This window comes from Oncorhynchus nerka, linkage group LG3 (genome assembly GCF_034236695.1).
Source record: "Oncorhynchus nerka isolate Pitt River linkage group LG3, Oner_Uvic_2.0, whole genome shotgun sequence".
NCBI lineage: Eukaryota > Metazoa > Chordata > Actinopteri > Salmoniformes > Salmonidae > Oncorhynchus > Oncorhynchus nerka.
The window spans coordinates 45,543,440-45,560,664 of NC_088398.1; the positions used below are offsets into that span (position 1 = coordinate 45,543,440).

The 17,225-nt window shown below is 40.9% G+C and overlaps 1 protein-coding gene across 3 annotated transcripts in view; it reads right to left on the minus strand.

Annotated features, from left to right (window-relative positions):
• LOC115108972 (serine/threonine-protein kinase tousled-like 1-B) overlaps window positions 1-15,507 on the minus strand; it is a 29,363-nt gene extending 13,856 nt beyond the window's left edge. Inside the window, exons 1-2 of one of the 3 annotated variants that reach the window (XM_029633524.2) lie at window positions 15,414-15,507; window positions 15,146-15,261 (exon numbers count right to left, since the gene is read on the minus strand). In XM_029633524.2, coding sequence (XP_029489384.1) covers window positions 15,146-15,254 — 109 coding nt within the window. In that variant the 5' untranslated portion in view covers window positions 15,255-15,261; window positions 15,414-15,507. Of the gene's footprint in view, window positions 1-9,620; window positions 9,898-15,145; window positions 15,262-15,413 lie in introns of those variants that run through there. The other 2 variants (XM_029633530.2, XM_065012626.1) reach the window with 2 other exon arrangements.
• Window positions 15,508-17,225: the final 1,718 nt, after the last annotated feature.

The window sequence follows — 17,225 nt, forward strand, 5'->3', positions numbered from 1 at the left end:
GTGGAGGTGATATAATCCTCAACTAGCGTCTCAAAGCACTTCATGATGACAGAAGTGAGTGCGATGGGGCGACAGTCATTTAGTTCAGTTACCTTTGCTTTCTTGGGTACAGGAACAATGGTGGACATCTTGAAGCAAGTGGGGACAGCAGACGGATGTTCGTAAACACTCCAGCCAGCTGGTCTGCGTATGCTCAGAGAACACAGCTAGGGATGACGTCTGGGCCGGCAGCCTTGTGAGGGTTAACACGCTTAAATGTCTTAATAATAATAATAATAATATCGGCCACGGAGAATGAGAGCCCACTGAGTGTGCTCCGGAGCGGGCGTGTCGATGACACAGTGTTATCCTCAAAGTGGGCGAAGGTGTTTAAGCTTGTCCGGGAGCAAGACTGTCCGCGACGTGGCTGGTTTTCGCTTTGTAATCTGACTGCCTGGAGTCCCTGCCACATACGTCTCATGTCTGAGCCGGTAAATTGCAACTCCACTGTCTCTGTAATGACATTTTGCCTGTGATTGTCTACGAAGGGCATAACTGCACTGTTTGTATTCTACCATATTCCCAGTCACCTTGCCGTGGTTAAATGCAGTGGTTGGCGCTTTCAGTTTTGCATGAATGCTGCCATCTATCCACAGTTTTTGGTTTGGGTAGGTTTTAATAGCCAGTGGGAACAACCCGCCCTATACACTTCCTGATGAACTCAGTCACCGTGCACGTCAATGTTATTCTCGAAGGCAACTCGGAACATATCCCGGTCTGCGTGATCAAATCTTTAAACAATCCAATTGGCCAGACCAGTATAGCATAGACCTTAACACAGGTAATTCCTGTTTGGGTTTCTGCCTATAGGAAGGGAGGAGCAGAATGGAGTCATGATCTGATTGCCAAAGGGAGGGCATTGTAGCCATCCCGGAAGGGAAAGTAACATGTTTTTGAAGCGCAAGTACTACAGGCAATGTCTTGATAGAACTTTGGGAGTGTTTTCCTCAAATTAGCTTTGTTAGCCTTGTGACTAGGGGGCAGTATTTTCATTTTTGGAAAAAATAACGTTCCCGTAGTAAAAGGGATATTTTGTCAGGATAAGATGCTAGAATATGCATATAATTGACAGCTTAGGATAGAAAACTCTAAAGTTTCCAAAACTGTAAAAATATTGTCTGAGTATAACAGAACTGATGTTGCAGGCAAAAGCCTGAGAGAAATCCAATCCGGAAGTGCCTCATGTTTTGAAAGCGCTGCGTTCCAATGCGTCCCTATTGAGCAGTGAATGGGCTATCAACCAGATTACTCTTTCTCCGTATTCCCAAAGGGGTCTACAGCGTTGTGACGTAGTTTTACACATTTATGTTGAAGAACACCCATAAGCAGCTACATTGCGCAAGTGGTCACCTGATGGCTCCCATAGTGACTCTCGCGTAAATTACAGGAGGTAGCCATTATTCCAATCGGTCCTACTGAAAATCAAATTGTCCCGACGGATATATTATCGAATAGATATTTGAAAAACACCTTGATGATTGATTATAAACGACGTTTGTCATGTTTCTGTCGATATTATGGAGCTAATTTTGAATATTTCTGCGTTTTCGTGACTGCAATTTCCAGGCGATTTCTCAGCCAAACATGAACAAACGGAGCTATTTCACCTACAAAAATAATATTTTTGGAAAAAAGGAACATTTGCTATCTAACTGGGAGTCTCGTGAGTGAAAACATCCGAAGCTCAAAGGTAAACTATTTAATTTGATTGCTTTTCTGATTTCCGAGACCAAGTTACCTGCTGCTAGCTGAACAAAATGCTATGCTAGGCTATCGATAAACTTGCACAAATGCTTGTCTAGCTTTGGCTGTAAAGCATATTTTGAAAATGATGACAGGGTGATTAACAAAAGGCTAAGCTGTGTCTCAATATATTTCATTTGTGATTTTCATGAATAGGAATATTTATGTCCGTTGCGTTATGCTAATTAGTGTCAGTCGATGATTACACTCCCGCATGCGGGATGGGTAGTCACTAGATGTTAAAGCCCCGAGCTACAATAAATTGCAGCCTCAGGATGTGTGGTTTCCAGTTGACACAAAGTCCAGTGTAGTTCCTTGAAGGCCGTGGTGGTATTGGCTTGAGGGGGAATATACACGGCTGTGATTATAACATAAGAGAATTGTCTTGGGAGGTAATACAGTCGTCACTTGATTGTGAGGTATTCTAGGTCGGGTAAACAAAAGGACGTGAGATCCCTGTACGTTATCACAAATCACACCATGAGTAGTTAATCATACACCTCCACCTTTCTTCTTCCCGGGGAGTTCTTTTTTCCCCATCTGTTCGATGTACTGAGAACCCAGCTGGCTGTATGGACGGGCACAGTATATAAGGAGAGTTATGATTCCATAAACCAGTATGTTACAGTCCCAAGATAGACATCGGGGAGCTGAGCTCATCTACTTTACTGTCCAGGGACTGAACATTAGCAAGTAATACATTAGCAAGTACACTCGGAAGCGCTGGATGAAGTCCACGCCGAATACCTCTTCCCGCCGGCAGCGTCTTGGAGCAGCCTCTGGGATAAGTTTGATTACCAGTTGTGCATTTGGTTTGCTAATTTAGTAGCTAGTTAGCCATCTAGCGGAATAGCTTGCTTCATCCAAAATGAAGCATTTGCTTGGTAACAGCAGAGACTACCCTGCTGGATCATGAGTAGTGATGCACCGATATCACATTTTTGGCCGATACCGATATTTTCCTTGCAAAAAAAAAACAGATATTTAACATTTTGGCGGCCTTAAGCATTCTAGTACAGTTAAATAGTTAACACCACACACATGGACACAGTGGTCTATGGCACTGTATCACAGTGCAAGAGGCGTCACTACAGTCCCTGGTTCGAATCCAGGCTCTATCACACCAAACATGCACAGCATGACAGTATACCCAGAGAATTCTTTCAGAACAGAAAGCTTCAGGAAAAAGTGATTTGACAGTGGAAGTCAGTCAGCTAGAAGGAATTGATGTCATTTTATAAAAGGTGATAAGCAGAAATAAGGGAGTACTCTCACACAGTAGTATATGGGAGTTTCTCTTTCAAACAATCCCCTGGCCTTGTACACAGCTAATAGCTAACATTATCCAAAGCAAGCAACCCTATCAGTAGCTAGCTAAGTAACAGCACAGATTAAAAATGATCAGTTCTACTGGACATCTTACTGTAGAAATGATTGTTGAAAACAAGTCTAGGTTGGAACTAGAGGTCGACCGATTATGATTTTCTTCAACACTGATACAGATTATTGGAGGACCAAAAAAAGCCGATACAGATTAGTCGGCAGATTTAATTTTTAAAATGTATTTGTAATAATGACAATTACAACAATACTGAATGAACACTTATTTTGACTTAATATAATACAATCAAATCAATTTAGCCTCAAATAAATAAACATGTTCAATTTGGTTTAAATAATGCAAAAACAAAGTGTTGGAGAAGAAAGTAAAAGTGCAATATGTGCCATGTAAAAAAGCTAACGTTTCAGTTCCTTGCTCAGAACATATGAAAGCTGGTGGTTCCTTTTCACATGAGTCTTCAATATTCCCAAGTAAGAAGTTTTAGGTTATTACAGGAATTATAGGACTCTCTCTCTCTATACCATTTGTATTTCATATACCTTTGACTATTGGATGTTCTTATAGGCACTATACTATTGACAGTGTAACAGTATAGTTTCAGTTCCTCTCCTCGCCCCTACCTGGGCTCGAACCAGGAACACGTCGACAACAGCCACCCTCGAAGCATCGTTATCCATCGCTCCACAAAAGCCGTGGCCCTTGCAGAGCAAGGGGAACAACTACTCCAAGTCTCAGAGCGAGTGACGTTTGAAACGCTATTAGCGCGCACCCCACTAACTAGCTAGCCATTTCACATCGGTTACACCAGCCTAATCTCAGGAGTTGATAGGCTTGAAGTCATAAACAGCGCAATGCTTCAAGCATTGCGAAGAGCTGCAGGCTAAAGCACAAAAGTGCTGTTTGAATGAATGCTTACGAGCCTGGTGCTGCCTACCACCGCTCAGTCAGACTGCTCTATCAAATCATAGAATTAATTATAACAGAACACACAGAAATACGCACCTTAGGTCATTAATATGGTCAAATCCGGAAACGATAATTTCCAAAATAAAACGTTTATTCTTTCAGTGAAATACAGAACCGGTCCGTATTTTATCTAACTTTATCTAACATCCATAAGTCTAAATATTATCCATAAATCTAAACACAATTTCCCTAGTTTAATATTGCCTGCTAACATGAATTTATTTTTACTAAATATGCAGGTTTAAAAATATATACTTCTATGTATTGATTTTAAGAAAGGCATTGATGTTCATGGTTAGGTACATTCGTGCAACAATTATGCTTTTCGCAAATGCGCCTTTGTTAAATCATCCCGTTTGGCGAAGTTGGCTGCCTTTGTTAGGAAGAAATAGTCACAGTTCACAACGAGCCAGGCGGCCTAAACTGCTGCATATACCCCGATTCTGTTGCACAGAATGCAAGAAAAGTGACACAATTTCCCTAGTTAAAAGAAATTCATGTTAGCAGGCAATATTAACTAAATATGCAGGTTTAAAAATATATACTTGTGTATTCATTTTAAGAAAGGCGTTGACATTTATGGTTAGGTACACATTAGTGCAACGACGGTGCTTTTTTTGCGAAAGCGCTTGTTAAATCACCCGTTTGCAAAGTAGGCTATGATTCAATGTTAAATTAACAGGCACCACATCGATTATATGCAACGCAGGAAGCTATATAAACTAGTAATATTATCAACCATGTGTGGTTAACTAGTGATTATGTTAAGATTGATTGTTTTTTATAAGATACGTTTAACTTCTCTAGGGTAGGGGGCACTATTTTCACCTCTGGATGAAAAGTGTGCCAAAAGTAAACTGCCTGCTACTCAGGCTCAGAAGCTAGGATATGCATATAATTGGTAGATTTGGATAGAAAACACTAAAGTTGCCAAAACTGTTAAAATAATGTCTGAGTATAACAGAACTGATTTGGAAGGTGAAAACCTGAGAAATATCCATCCAGGAAGTAGGATTTTTTGTTTGTTTGTAGTTTTCTATTCAATGCCATCACAGTATCCATTGACTTAGGACTCAAATTGCAGTTCCTATGCCTTCCACTAGATGTCAACCGTCTTTAGAAATGGTTTCAGGCTTATATTCTGAAAAATGAGGGAGTAAGACCAGTCAATGGCTGGACCCTAAAGTGTCAGAGAGCTTTTCATGCGCAATCCCAAGAGCGCACCTTTCTTGTGTACCTTTTATAGTGACAACGTTATTGTCCGGTTGAAATATTGATTATTTAGGCTAAAAACCTGAGGATTGAATTTAAACATCATTTGACATGTTTCTATGAACTTTACGGATACAATTTGGATTTTTTTGTCTGCCTGTTGTGACTGAGTTTGAGACTGTGGATTACTGAAGCGTGTGAACAAAACAGAGGTGTTTGGATATAAAGAGAGACTATCGAACAAAACTAACATTTATTGAGTAAATGAATGTCTGAGTGCAACCATATGAAGATCAAAGGTAAGTGATTCATTTTCTCTCTATTTCTGACTTGTGTAACTCTTCTACTTGGCTGGTTACTGTTTAATGATTTGTCTGCTGGACGATGTTCTCAAATAATCGCATGGTATGCTTTTGCCGTAAAGCCTTTTTAAAATCTTGACACCGTGGTTGGATTCACAAGAAGTTCATCTTTAAACCTATGCATAACACGTATGTTTTCTGAATTTCTATAATCAGTATCTGTTTTTGAATTTGGCGCTCTGCAATTTCACTGGAAGTTGGTCAGGTGTGACGCTACCGTCGCACGTACCCTAGAGAGGTTAATGCTAGCTAGCACCTTACCTTGGCTCCTTGCTGCACTCGCATAACAGGTAGTCAGACTCCCACGCAGTCTCCTCGTGGAGTGCAATGTAATCGGCCATAATCGGTGTCCAAAAATGTTGATTACCGATTGTTATGAAAACTTGAAATAGGCCCTAATTAAATCTGCCATTCCGATTAATCGGTCGACCTCTAGTTGGAACCGTTGCTGTTAAAATACAAGTAATCATTTTTATTCTGAACTGGAATAAACAGATTGCTTCAAAAAGTCAAAAATCTCGTTTCAAACAGTTCTGGGTTGCTCATCTACAGCAGGAAGCAGTCTCCTGCCTAACTGAGAAAGCAGTAGATGTTCTGGACCTGTTTGGCCCCAAATACCTATGTCAATCAGGGTTCTCAACTCTGGATTACTTAAACAAGTACAGAAACAGTCTCAATGCTGAGCATGAGTGTACACTCAATGCTGAGTGTTACACTGTCAGAAACTGAGCCCAGAATAGACCTTGTTGAAACACCTCTAATTAGGACTGTGTGTGTGTGTGTGTGTGTGTTAACGGTCTACATCTGTGTGATTGAAATTAAAAAATATATTTTAAAACAATTTAACTAGGCAAGTCAGTTAAAAACAAATCATTATTTACAATGACGGCCTACCCTGGACGACACAGGGATAATTGTGCACATCCCTATTAGACTTCCAAACACGGCCGGAGGTGATGTGATACAGCCTGGATCAGTTTATTCCAATTCAGAATAAATTTTTAAAAAGGGGCTATTTTAACAGCAACAGCTCCAACCTAGACTTTCGACAATAATTTCTACAGTAAGATGTACATTAGGCCTGATCATTTCTCATCTGTACTGTTACTTAGTGCAACCCTATCAAAAAGTATGCGTGTCTGTTCTGTTATCAGTTTGTTCCTTCAGAATGAAAATTATTTGTTTAATTTTAAACAGCAACATTCCCAACAGACAGATATGTAAGAGTTTTTAAATGGAGGAAAATAAACATTACTAGCTATTTATATGGCCATTTCATTTCATTGTTATTTGTTTGTCTATATGCATTAAACAAAGGCAATAAGGGCAATGAAATGTACCAATATGTACATATAGTTGCATATGTTCTTAAGCTTGGGTCCCAGGAAAAACACAGAATTTCTAATTCGGGTCCCAGGCTAAAAAAAGTTTAAGAACCCCTGATCTAAAGTCACACTGTTGCTACCGCCTGTAAAAACTCAGTCCAGTTCAAAGTGAATGATGGCGGGCCCTTGTGGCAAATGGCTTATTTGCATAAAGGCCTACTGTAGCTCTGGTTGGCTATGGCACACCGGTCTGTGTAGACTCCCATCCTGGACGAGGCCAATGTTTAGGTTTTATTTACTCCATTGTCTATTAATTGTCCAAACGCACGGTCTGCTTTTCCACTAGGTTGCTATAGAATTGTCACATTTACAGACTGTTTGGGAATGACAGTATGAAAATAACCAAATATGTACTCGCTTGTCAGGTAACGTAAAACAGTTGTCATTCTTCCTGGGGGTTAAAAGGGGTCCTAAAATTCCAAATCAAACAAAATTATGGTCTTAGTAACAGCTTAGACTCTTAAGGATTAACTGCAAGGTAACGTCGGGATTGACTAGGAATCCTGAAGACCTTCAGAATACGCTTGAAGATCCGTCCTGAGGAATACCCCAACCATAAAAGGTTGCATAGAATCTGTTAAAAGGCATTATCAAAGAGCTATCCACTTGGTTAAAACTAAAGGATGTGATAAAGCAAAACTAATGAGGATTGTTCCCTTGTCACGCACAAAACAGCTGAAAGCAATTTCCTGAAGTCTGAAATGTTTAATAGGCAAAATGTCTGGTTACGTCATGTCTGAACAGAGAAAGGGAGATGTAATGTCCTAAATTTATACTCACGATAACATTTTACAAAACACTAAAATAGCTTAATCCCAGTACATGGGATTACATGACCACATTCTGCATGGTGAGTGTTCAAGGCAAACATGACACTAGGTGCTCTATATCAAGACACTTGTGTAATATATAAGTATGTGGATAGCCCTTCAAATTAGTGGATTAGGCCATTTCAGCCACACCCGTTGCGGACAGGTGTGTAAAATCAAGCACACAGCCATACAATCTCCATAGACAAACATTGGCAGTAGAATGGCATTACTGAACAGCTCAGTGACTTTCAACGTAGCAGTCATACGATGCCACCTTTCCAACAAGTTAGTTCGTCAAATTTCTACTCTGCTAGAGCTGCCCTGGTCAACTGTAAGTGCTGTTATTGTGAAGTCAAAACGTCTAGGAGCAACAACGGCTCATTCGCAAAGTGATAAGCCACAAGCTCACAGAACGAAACTAGAGGTCGACCGATTATTGGAGGACCAAAAAAGCCCATTACCTATTTTTTTTTTTTTAACGGCCGATTCTTTATTTATTTGTAATAATGACAATTACAATAATACTGAATGAACACTTATTTTAACTTAATATAATACATCAACAAAATCAATTAAACCTCAAGTAAATAATGAAACATGTTCAATTTGGTTTAAATAATGCGAAAGTAAAAGTCCAATATGTGCCATGTAAGAAAGCTAACGTTTCAGTTCCTTGCTCAGAACATGAGAACATATGAAAGCTGGTGGTTCTTTTTAACATGAGTCTTCAATATTCCCAGGTAAGAAGTTTTAGGTATTATAGGACTATTTCCCTCTATACCATTTGTATTTCATTAACCTTTGACTATTAGATGTTCTTATAGCCAGTTTAGTATTGCCAGTGTAACAGTATAGCTTCCGTCCCTCTCCTCGCTCCTCCCTGGGTTCGAACCAGCAACACAACGACAACAGCCATCATCGAAGCAGCGTTACCCATGCAGAGCAAGGGGATCAACTACTAGAAGGCTCAGAATGAGTGACGTTTGAAACGCTATTAGCGCGTGTTAACTAGCTAGCCATTTCACTTCGGTTACACCAGCCTCATCTCGGGAATTAAACAACGCACAACGAAGAGCTGCTGGCAAAACACAAAGAAAGTGCTGTTTGAATGAATGTTTACGCACCTGCCTACCACCGCTCAGTCAGATACTTAGATACTTGTATTCTTAGTCAGGTTATATGCAACGCAGGACACGCTAGATAATATCTAGTAATATCATCAACCATGTGTAGTTAACTAGTGATTATGATTGTTTTTTATAAGATAAGTTTAATGCTAGCTAGCAACTTACCATGGCTTACTGCATTCGTGTAACAGGTAGTCTCCTTGTGGAGTGCAACGAGAGAGACAGGTCGTTATTGCATTGGATTAGTTAACTGTAAAGATGCAAGATTGGATCCCCCGAGCTGACAAGGTGAAACTCTGTCGTTCTGCCCCTGAACAAGGCAGTTAACCCACCGTTCCTAGGCAGTCATTGAAAATAAGAATGTGTTCTTAACTGACTTGCCTAGTTAAAAGGTTAAAAAAATATATATATTTTTTTATTGGCAAATCGGCACCCAAAAACTCTGATTTCCAATTGTTATGAAAACTCCAAATCTAAACAAAACCACCTAAAAGTAATCTTTCCTCAGTTGCAACACTCACTACAGAGTTCCAAACTGCCTCTGGAAGCAACGTCAGCACAATAACTGTTCGTAGGGAGCTTCATGAAATGGGTTTCCATGGTCGAGCAGCCACACACAAGCCTATGCTCACCATGCGCAATGCCAAGCGTCAGCTGGAGTGATGTAAAGCTCGCCGTCATTGGACTCTGGAGCAGTGGAAACACATTCTCTGGAGTGATGAGCCACGCTTCACCATCTGGCAGGCCAACGGACAAATCTGGGTTTGGTGGATTCCAGGAGAACGCTACCTGCCCCAATGCATAGTGCCAAATGTAAAGTTTGGTGGAGAAGGAATAATGGTCTGGAGCTGTTGTTCATAGTTCGGGCTAGGCCCCTTAATCTTAAAGCTACAGCATACAATGACATTCTAGACGATTCTGTGCTTCCTACTTTGTGGCAACAGTTTGGGGAAGGCCCTTCAGCATGACAATGCCCCGGTGTACAACGCGAGGTCCATACATAAATGGTTTGAGATAGTCATGAATGAACTTGACTGGCCTGCACAGATTCCTGACCTCAACCCTGTCGAACACCTTTAGGGATGAATTGGAACTCCGACTGGGAGCCAGGCCTAATCGACCAACATCAGTGCCCGACCTCAGTAATGCTCGTGGCTGAATGGAAGCAAGTCCCCACAGCAATGTTCCAACATCTAGTGGAAAGCCTTCCCAGAAGAGTAGAGACTGTTAAAGCAGCAAAATGTAGGAACCAACATATTAATGCCCATGATTTTAGAACGAGACAGTCAACAAGCAGCTATCCACATACTTTTGGGTCATGTAGTGTATGAGTTTCGATAATACCCTATGCTAGATCTTTATCATTTCACATGTAAACAAGGATTTAAACTAGTAGACTACATCCTAGACAGAGAATAGGATTGGACTGTCTCCCTAAAGCCTAAAGGCCTCTGGGAGACAGCTGACATAGCCTTGCTCTAACAAGCACTCCATTTTGTATCAACAAAGGGCTAGGAGGTCTCTTAACACCTGTTCAGTCAGTGCATCATGTCTGCTGCAACACTTCCTCTGTCAGAGCACAGATAGGACTAATGCCAGAGAGACACTGATTATTTACATATATCTTACCAAATGCAATGACGGTCAAAAGTGAATCTACATCTCGGGTACTGCCATAAATCTTCTGAATTCTGCTAAACTATCCAGTAAAGTTAAAGACAGGGTGGAGGAAACGCCTAAATAAAAGCCAAAGCTCTAGATGTATATCCTTTACAGACATCAGGTTTCCTCAGAGCAGTCAGTGTGTCCAGTACAAGCCACTTTACTCTGGCCAGTACAGTTCATGGTGGTTTCCCACCAGCTTGTGGTTTACAGCACCCACAGACAAGACGACACAGTTCCTCCACCTTGTCTAATATGAGCCTGGAGAACAATGCAGGCCTGTCTCCAAGACAATTCCCACAAGTGTAGTAGGCCCAAGGGACCTGGGCCTGGCTGTTTCACTTGGCTTTCACAGAGTGCACCAACGTATCAGAGCTGGAATAGAGAAAAAAAACATGTACATCAAATTCTTCTCTGGCAGTTCTCTTAAAATCAAACACCCTTACATCAACTAAACTACAAAATACATTGTTCTGAAGAAAAACAAATGTCTGCGAGAGCTAGACTGTCTAAAACTAGGCCAGATAATGTTTCCCTACATTGATCGCTCATTAGTGCTACTGTTTTTAAAAGTGCTGCCACCAGTGACATGGCAATTGTCATTTGTTCCCTGTACTGGCTTCACATCAAAATCCAAAAGTACCATCTGGCTACCCATCGTTTCAATCCACTTTCCTCACCTACAATTTCAAATTCCCCTGAGAAACGGAACACTCCTGTTCATCTTACAAAAATGTCCACTGCAAGAAAAATATTTCATTGCCAGGGCATAGCCTAATTGTATAGCTCATATCATATACGTGCTACCATTCTATGACCTCAACTACCCTGTAATCTATATTAGAGTTTGCTTTTCATCTGCAGTCTGTGGATGCTGCAATACCAGATGCAGGCAGTCTCTCTAAAGTGAAATACGCAAAAGAAAGAAAAAGACAACACCCTGGGGACAAAGGATCAGATACCACAGCAGGTTCCAAGACACCCAAGATGGATGCCCCTTAAGCTCATTTGTGGAGTAGAGGTGAAATAAATGTGGTGCACTTGGGCTCTAGGGAATCAATGTACAAACCCAGGACAGTGCAACAATGTTATGCAGCTCCTTTTGGAAAGATGAATTTGATTTAATATAATTGTATGTAACAGCTGCCCAAGTGGAACTTGTGGAATAAGGTATTTTGTATGTTTCACCAATACTGTAATAAGCAGCAAATATGCACAACAATAACATTATAGTTGATCAAAAGTAGAAAAGTTGAAAGAATGTGACAAAATGAAAAGACAGCCATCATTTACAATACAGCCTAACAAAAACAAGAGAGGTTAAGGTGATGGGGAGTACGTTAATGTTATGGCTTGCCAGTAGATATTTCAGTGCAACATGAAGTAACTTGAGAAATGTCATGTAAGGATGATGTAACACAGTAAATAATACTCGACTTAAATGCCAAATATCTACTTCAGATCTCGGTTGTCATGTCACTTTCATTTCCTTATGATGGTCTGAAGAACCAGGCTACTAGACACGGCTCTCACTTTACAGCAGCATCTCAGTGTATACTCTCATACGCACCACCATTAACTTGGTAGTAAACAAAACAAAAACTATAGTTCTCTTAAAATAAAAGCATAATCTTGCGTTGAGCGCACTTGGATCTACAGTAGTTTTCATATTTAAAAAAGCCAGGAAAGCATGGAGTGTAAGCCCTCTCTCTTTGGCAAGGAGGGATGATTTCCTAGACATTCTGCATAAATAAGTAGCCAATACATTCCAAGCAACCAAATTCAAGCCCCTGCACAAGCCAGTGGTTGAACCCTTAGAATGCTGTGGATGTCATTTGAGCTCCATGCTGTGCAACATAGTGTCCACCTGTTGACAGACAGACACTTGGACAGTCATTCAAAAATTCCTTTGGCATAAGACTAGGCCTATAGCTTAGATTCAGATCAAAATAAGTGGCACAATTTGTATAAAGCCACCAGAAAATGTATTCTGGGTTACAATACTTTGACAACTCAATTATAGGCTAACTAGAGGATGCAGTTAATCTACTCATATTTCAACACTAAATGTTTTCCCATGCATGTAGGTCTTAATGTCTAATTAGGTAGTGAACAGAGTAAGTTTAGTACGCATTAGACAATTGTACTACTTTGATGCAGTTTAGTCTACTTTCTTCACATCAGTGGCCTTCTATACTAAGGGGTACTGTACTCAGTATTTTTTGGGTTACAAACTAAAAAAAATATAGCCATCTAAAGAATGTTACCAACTAGCACAATGTCTAGAAATCAGTTAATCACTGCTGACAGAAAATTTGCTCTAAATACATTACATGACCAAAAGTATGTGGACACCGGATCATCAAACATCTCATTCCAAAATTCTGGCCATTAATATCGAGTTGGTCCCCCCTTTGCTGCTATATAACAGCCTCCACTCTTCTGAAAGGCTTTCCACTAGATGTTGGAAGATTGCTGCGGGAACTTGCTTCCATTCAGGCACGAGCATTAGTGAAGTTGGGCACTGATGTTGGGCAATTAGGCCACGCTCGCAGTCGGCGTTTCAATTCATCCCAAAGATGTTTGATGGGGTTGAGGTCAGGGCTCTGCAGCCCAGTCCTTCCACACTGATCTCGACAAACCATTTCTGCATGTACCTCGCTTTGTGCACGGGGGCATTGTCATGCTGAAACAGGAAAAGGCCTTCCCCAAACTGTTGCCACAAAGTTGGAAGCACAGAATCGTCTAGATTGTAATAGCGTAGCCCTAACCATGAAAAACATCCCCAGACCATTATTCCTCCTCCACCAAACTTTACCGTTGGCACAATGGATTGGGGCAGTTAGCATTCTCCTGGCATCTGCCAAACCCAGATTGGTCCGTTGGCTGCCAGATGGTAAAGCATGCTTTTTCATTCCAGAGTCTAATTGCAGAGGGGGGGGGGGGGGGGTTGAATTTAGAAGACACCCAGTTAAAATATAATATATAATTTTTCTCCACGAAGGTATCCAAGCATGTACACTGCCATCTTGTCCATTTCATATCTTCTCTCATTGAGACAGGTGGGTGTCCACCCCAAAGTGCTACATATCATCGCACTCACCTGTCTGGATCAATGAGAAAAGATGAGAAAATAGACGTTATTGTGGCATACACATTGGCAGGCCAGTCTACTTTCCACATCATTTAACACCTGATTTACTTAACAAAACACACATCAATAGGTAGTCCAGGTAGGTCATGACATGGCACAAGGGGGCTTTCTTTGTTCTCCATTGCTCCTTAAGCAAAGGGGAGGCTGATGACATAACGTCCAATAAAAGCAACTCCATCAATGCCCTATTCCTTGAAGTTGGCAGTTGTGCCTAAAAAACAAACATTTTTTTACCCTTTCGTGTGTGTAGTTTCCTGTATTTATCCTTGGGATATCGCTCTTCAACAGGAAATGTTCAAAAACGCACTGGAGGATGTCTTTAAGGTCGTCAAATGATCCATGCTAGGCCAAACAGTACCTAACATGTAATGGCTAATGAGCATCACATTAGCCCGCTACATCTAGACTTGTGTCGGAAGTAATACACTGCCCAATTACAAATTATTGCCAACGTCCTGTCCACGCAAGCCATTGAAAATACCACGGTGTGCCCTCATTAGCATAGTAATAGTTGGATACCTAATTTAGTCAAGGAGTGCAATACAATTATATGATTATAACCCCCAGTTTCTGAATCTGATATGGTCAATTGTACATTGGGTTTCCACAGCACAGTGTACCTAGCTGGTTACTGCAATAAAAAGGTGTCATCCCGACTTCGTGTCAAAGGAAAGGAGGGTCGCCAGACATGCATTAGCTAGCTATCGATATGTTGAGATATATATTTGAAAATAATTTCATACAGTCCACAGAATTCCGTTTAGATCTGGCAATACTGAATCCATAGGTCCATGTCATCTCTCGACCCTGATTTAAATCTGATATATTAGCTTGCTGTCTAGCAAATACAACATTCAACAACCGATAATAGCTAGCTAGCTAACGCTGTCAACGTAGCTAGCCGGTGGAGACAGCTAGCTAGCAGTATGTAGTTATTAAACTACCTAGCTATATTAGCTGGATAGCAAATTCTCTAGTGCTGATAACTTAGGCTACATCAGTTCTGTAGTCAGTTAGCCAACTAGCTAACTACTGCACTTCAGCATGTAAACATCTACAATCTTCACTTATATTGCAAACAAAGAACAAATGTATCAGTAGTTTAGGTAATGTGGCTAACGTTAACTAGCTAACGTTCCTCATGTGTTATTTCTCATGGACATTTGCAGACACCACCAGCAAACACTCGTATGTAGTGGCTAGCTAGCAGGCTGCTGCACACCATGGCTTCGGTGTTACTCAGTTGCAATTCATTTCAAGATGACTCTCAACACATACCACAAAACGACACACAAAACATGTAACTAGCAAATACTTTTGTTTCAATAATATTATTTTTACCTCCCTTGGCCTTCACCACTGCCGTGATATGTTGCTGAGAAAGGGACGTGGAGATCTGGGACCAAGATGGCGTCCCCTCCAAACTTCCACTGTTACTTTGGACACTCATCAAGCTACTTTTTGAAACGACAAAGCAAACAAACACCGCTGTCAGTGGCAGTGAAATCTTGTGATTTAAAAAAAATCCTGGCAATATTTAGACATTTGTCCAGCTACCATCGGTAACCTCACAAAATGTTGGAATGTAACATTTTTGGACACAACCCACCTTAAGACATCTGCGGTGGATCTTTAAGTTCCCTTTGTAAAATGAACTTAATAAGATACCTTACATCAAACGTCACGCATCGTGTGCAAACATTATCGCGAGGTTCATGCTCCTAGGCAAAAATGTCACTAATGAAAAAGCCATCCAAATTGTGTGGAATAGAATATAGTAATTTATATACTGTATTATCAGTGTACATTTCATTTAGAAATGGATACAGCAGTATATAGACATGCACACACATGATACAATATGTAAAACAAACATAGCCGCGTGAAGTAGGGGTGCTGCAGCACCCCTTGAAAAATCTTGAAGCAAAGAATATGTATATATAGCTCGTCTGTATATGCACTGGGCCTTTACTAGTCCTGTATTAGCGGACTGATATATAACCATCTATAACAGGAATCATCTACTAGATTCAGCTATTTTTTTCTTGAGCGGATGGTCAGGGGGCTGGAACATAATTACAAATCATTTCTAGACTGCAAATTGACTGCAATCATTTTGTTATATTGTTTTTAAATTAACCTTTATTTAACTAGGCAATAAATCAAATCAAATCAAATGTATTTATATAGTCCTTCGTACATCAGCTGATATCTCAAAGTGCTGTACAGAAACCCAGCCTAAAACCCCAAACAGCAAGCAATGCAGGTGTAGAAGCACGGTGGCTAGGAAAAACTCCCTAGAAAGGCCAAAACCTAGGAAGAAACCTAGAGAGGAACCAGGCTATGTGGGGTGGCCAGTCCTCTTCTGGCTGTGCCGGGTGGAGATTATAACAGAACATGGCCAAGATGTTCAAATGTTCATAAATGACCAGCATGGTCAAATAATAATAAGGCAGAACAGTTGAAACTGGAGCAGCAGCACGGTCAGGTGGACTGGGGACAGCAAGGAGTCATCATGTCAGGTAGTCCTGGGGCATGGTCCTAGGGCTCAGGTCCTCCGAGAGAGAGAAAGAAAGAGAGAAGGAGAGAATTAGAGAACGCACACTTAGATTCACACAGAACACCGAATAGGACAGGAGAAGTACTCCAGATATAACAAACTGACCCTAGCCCCCCGACACATAAACTACTGCAGCATAAATACTGGAGGCTGAGACAATAAGCAGCTAACCGATCGCTGCAGCTGTACATAGTCTATTGGTAAATAGCCCACCCATTTTCACCTACCTCATCCCCATACTGTTTTTATTTATTTACTTTTCTGCTCTTTTGCACACCAATATCTCTACCTGTACATGACCATCTGATCATTTATCACTCCAGTGTTAATCTGCAAAATTGTAATTATTCGCCTACCTCCTCATGCCTTTTGCACACATTGTATATAGACTCACCTTTTTTTCTACTGTGTTATTGACTTGTTAATTGTTTACTCCATGTGTAACTCTGTGTTGTCTGTTCACACTGCTATGCTTTATCTTGGCCAGGTCACAGTTGCAAATGAGAACTTGTTCTCAACTAGCCTACCTGGTTAAATAAAGGTGAAATAAAAAAATAAGCCCTGACATATATAATATTTTGCTAAAACAATAATTTTGCACCTTGCTAACATTGCTATGATATCACATATATCGCTCTATTATGCGTGGGAATACTTTGGAACATTTTTCCAAAATTAAATCACTTGGGGCCTACTGGGTGGCGCAGTGGTCTAGGGCACTGCATCACAGTGCTAGCTGTGCCACCAGAGACTCTGGGTTCGCGCCCAGGCTCTGTCGCAGCCGGCCGCAACCGGGAGGCCCGTGGGGCGACGCACAATTGGCCTAGTGTCACCCGGGTTAGGGAGGGCTTGGCCGGTAAG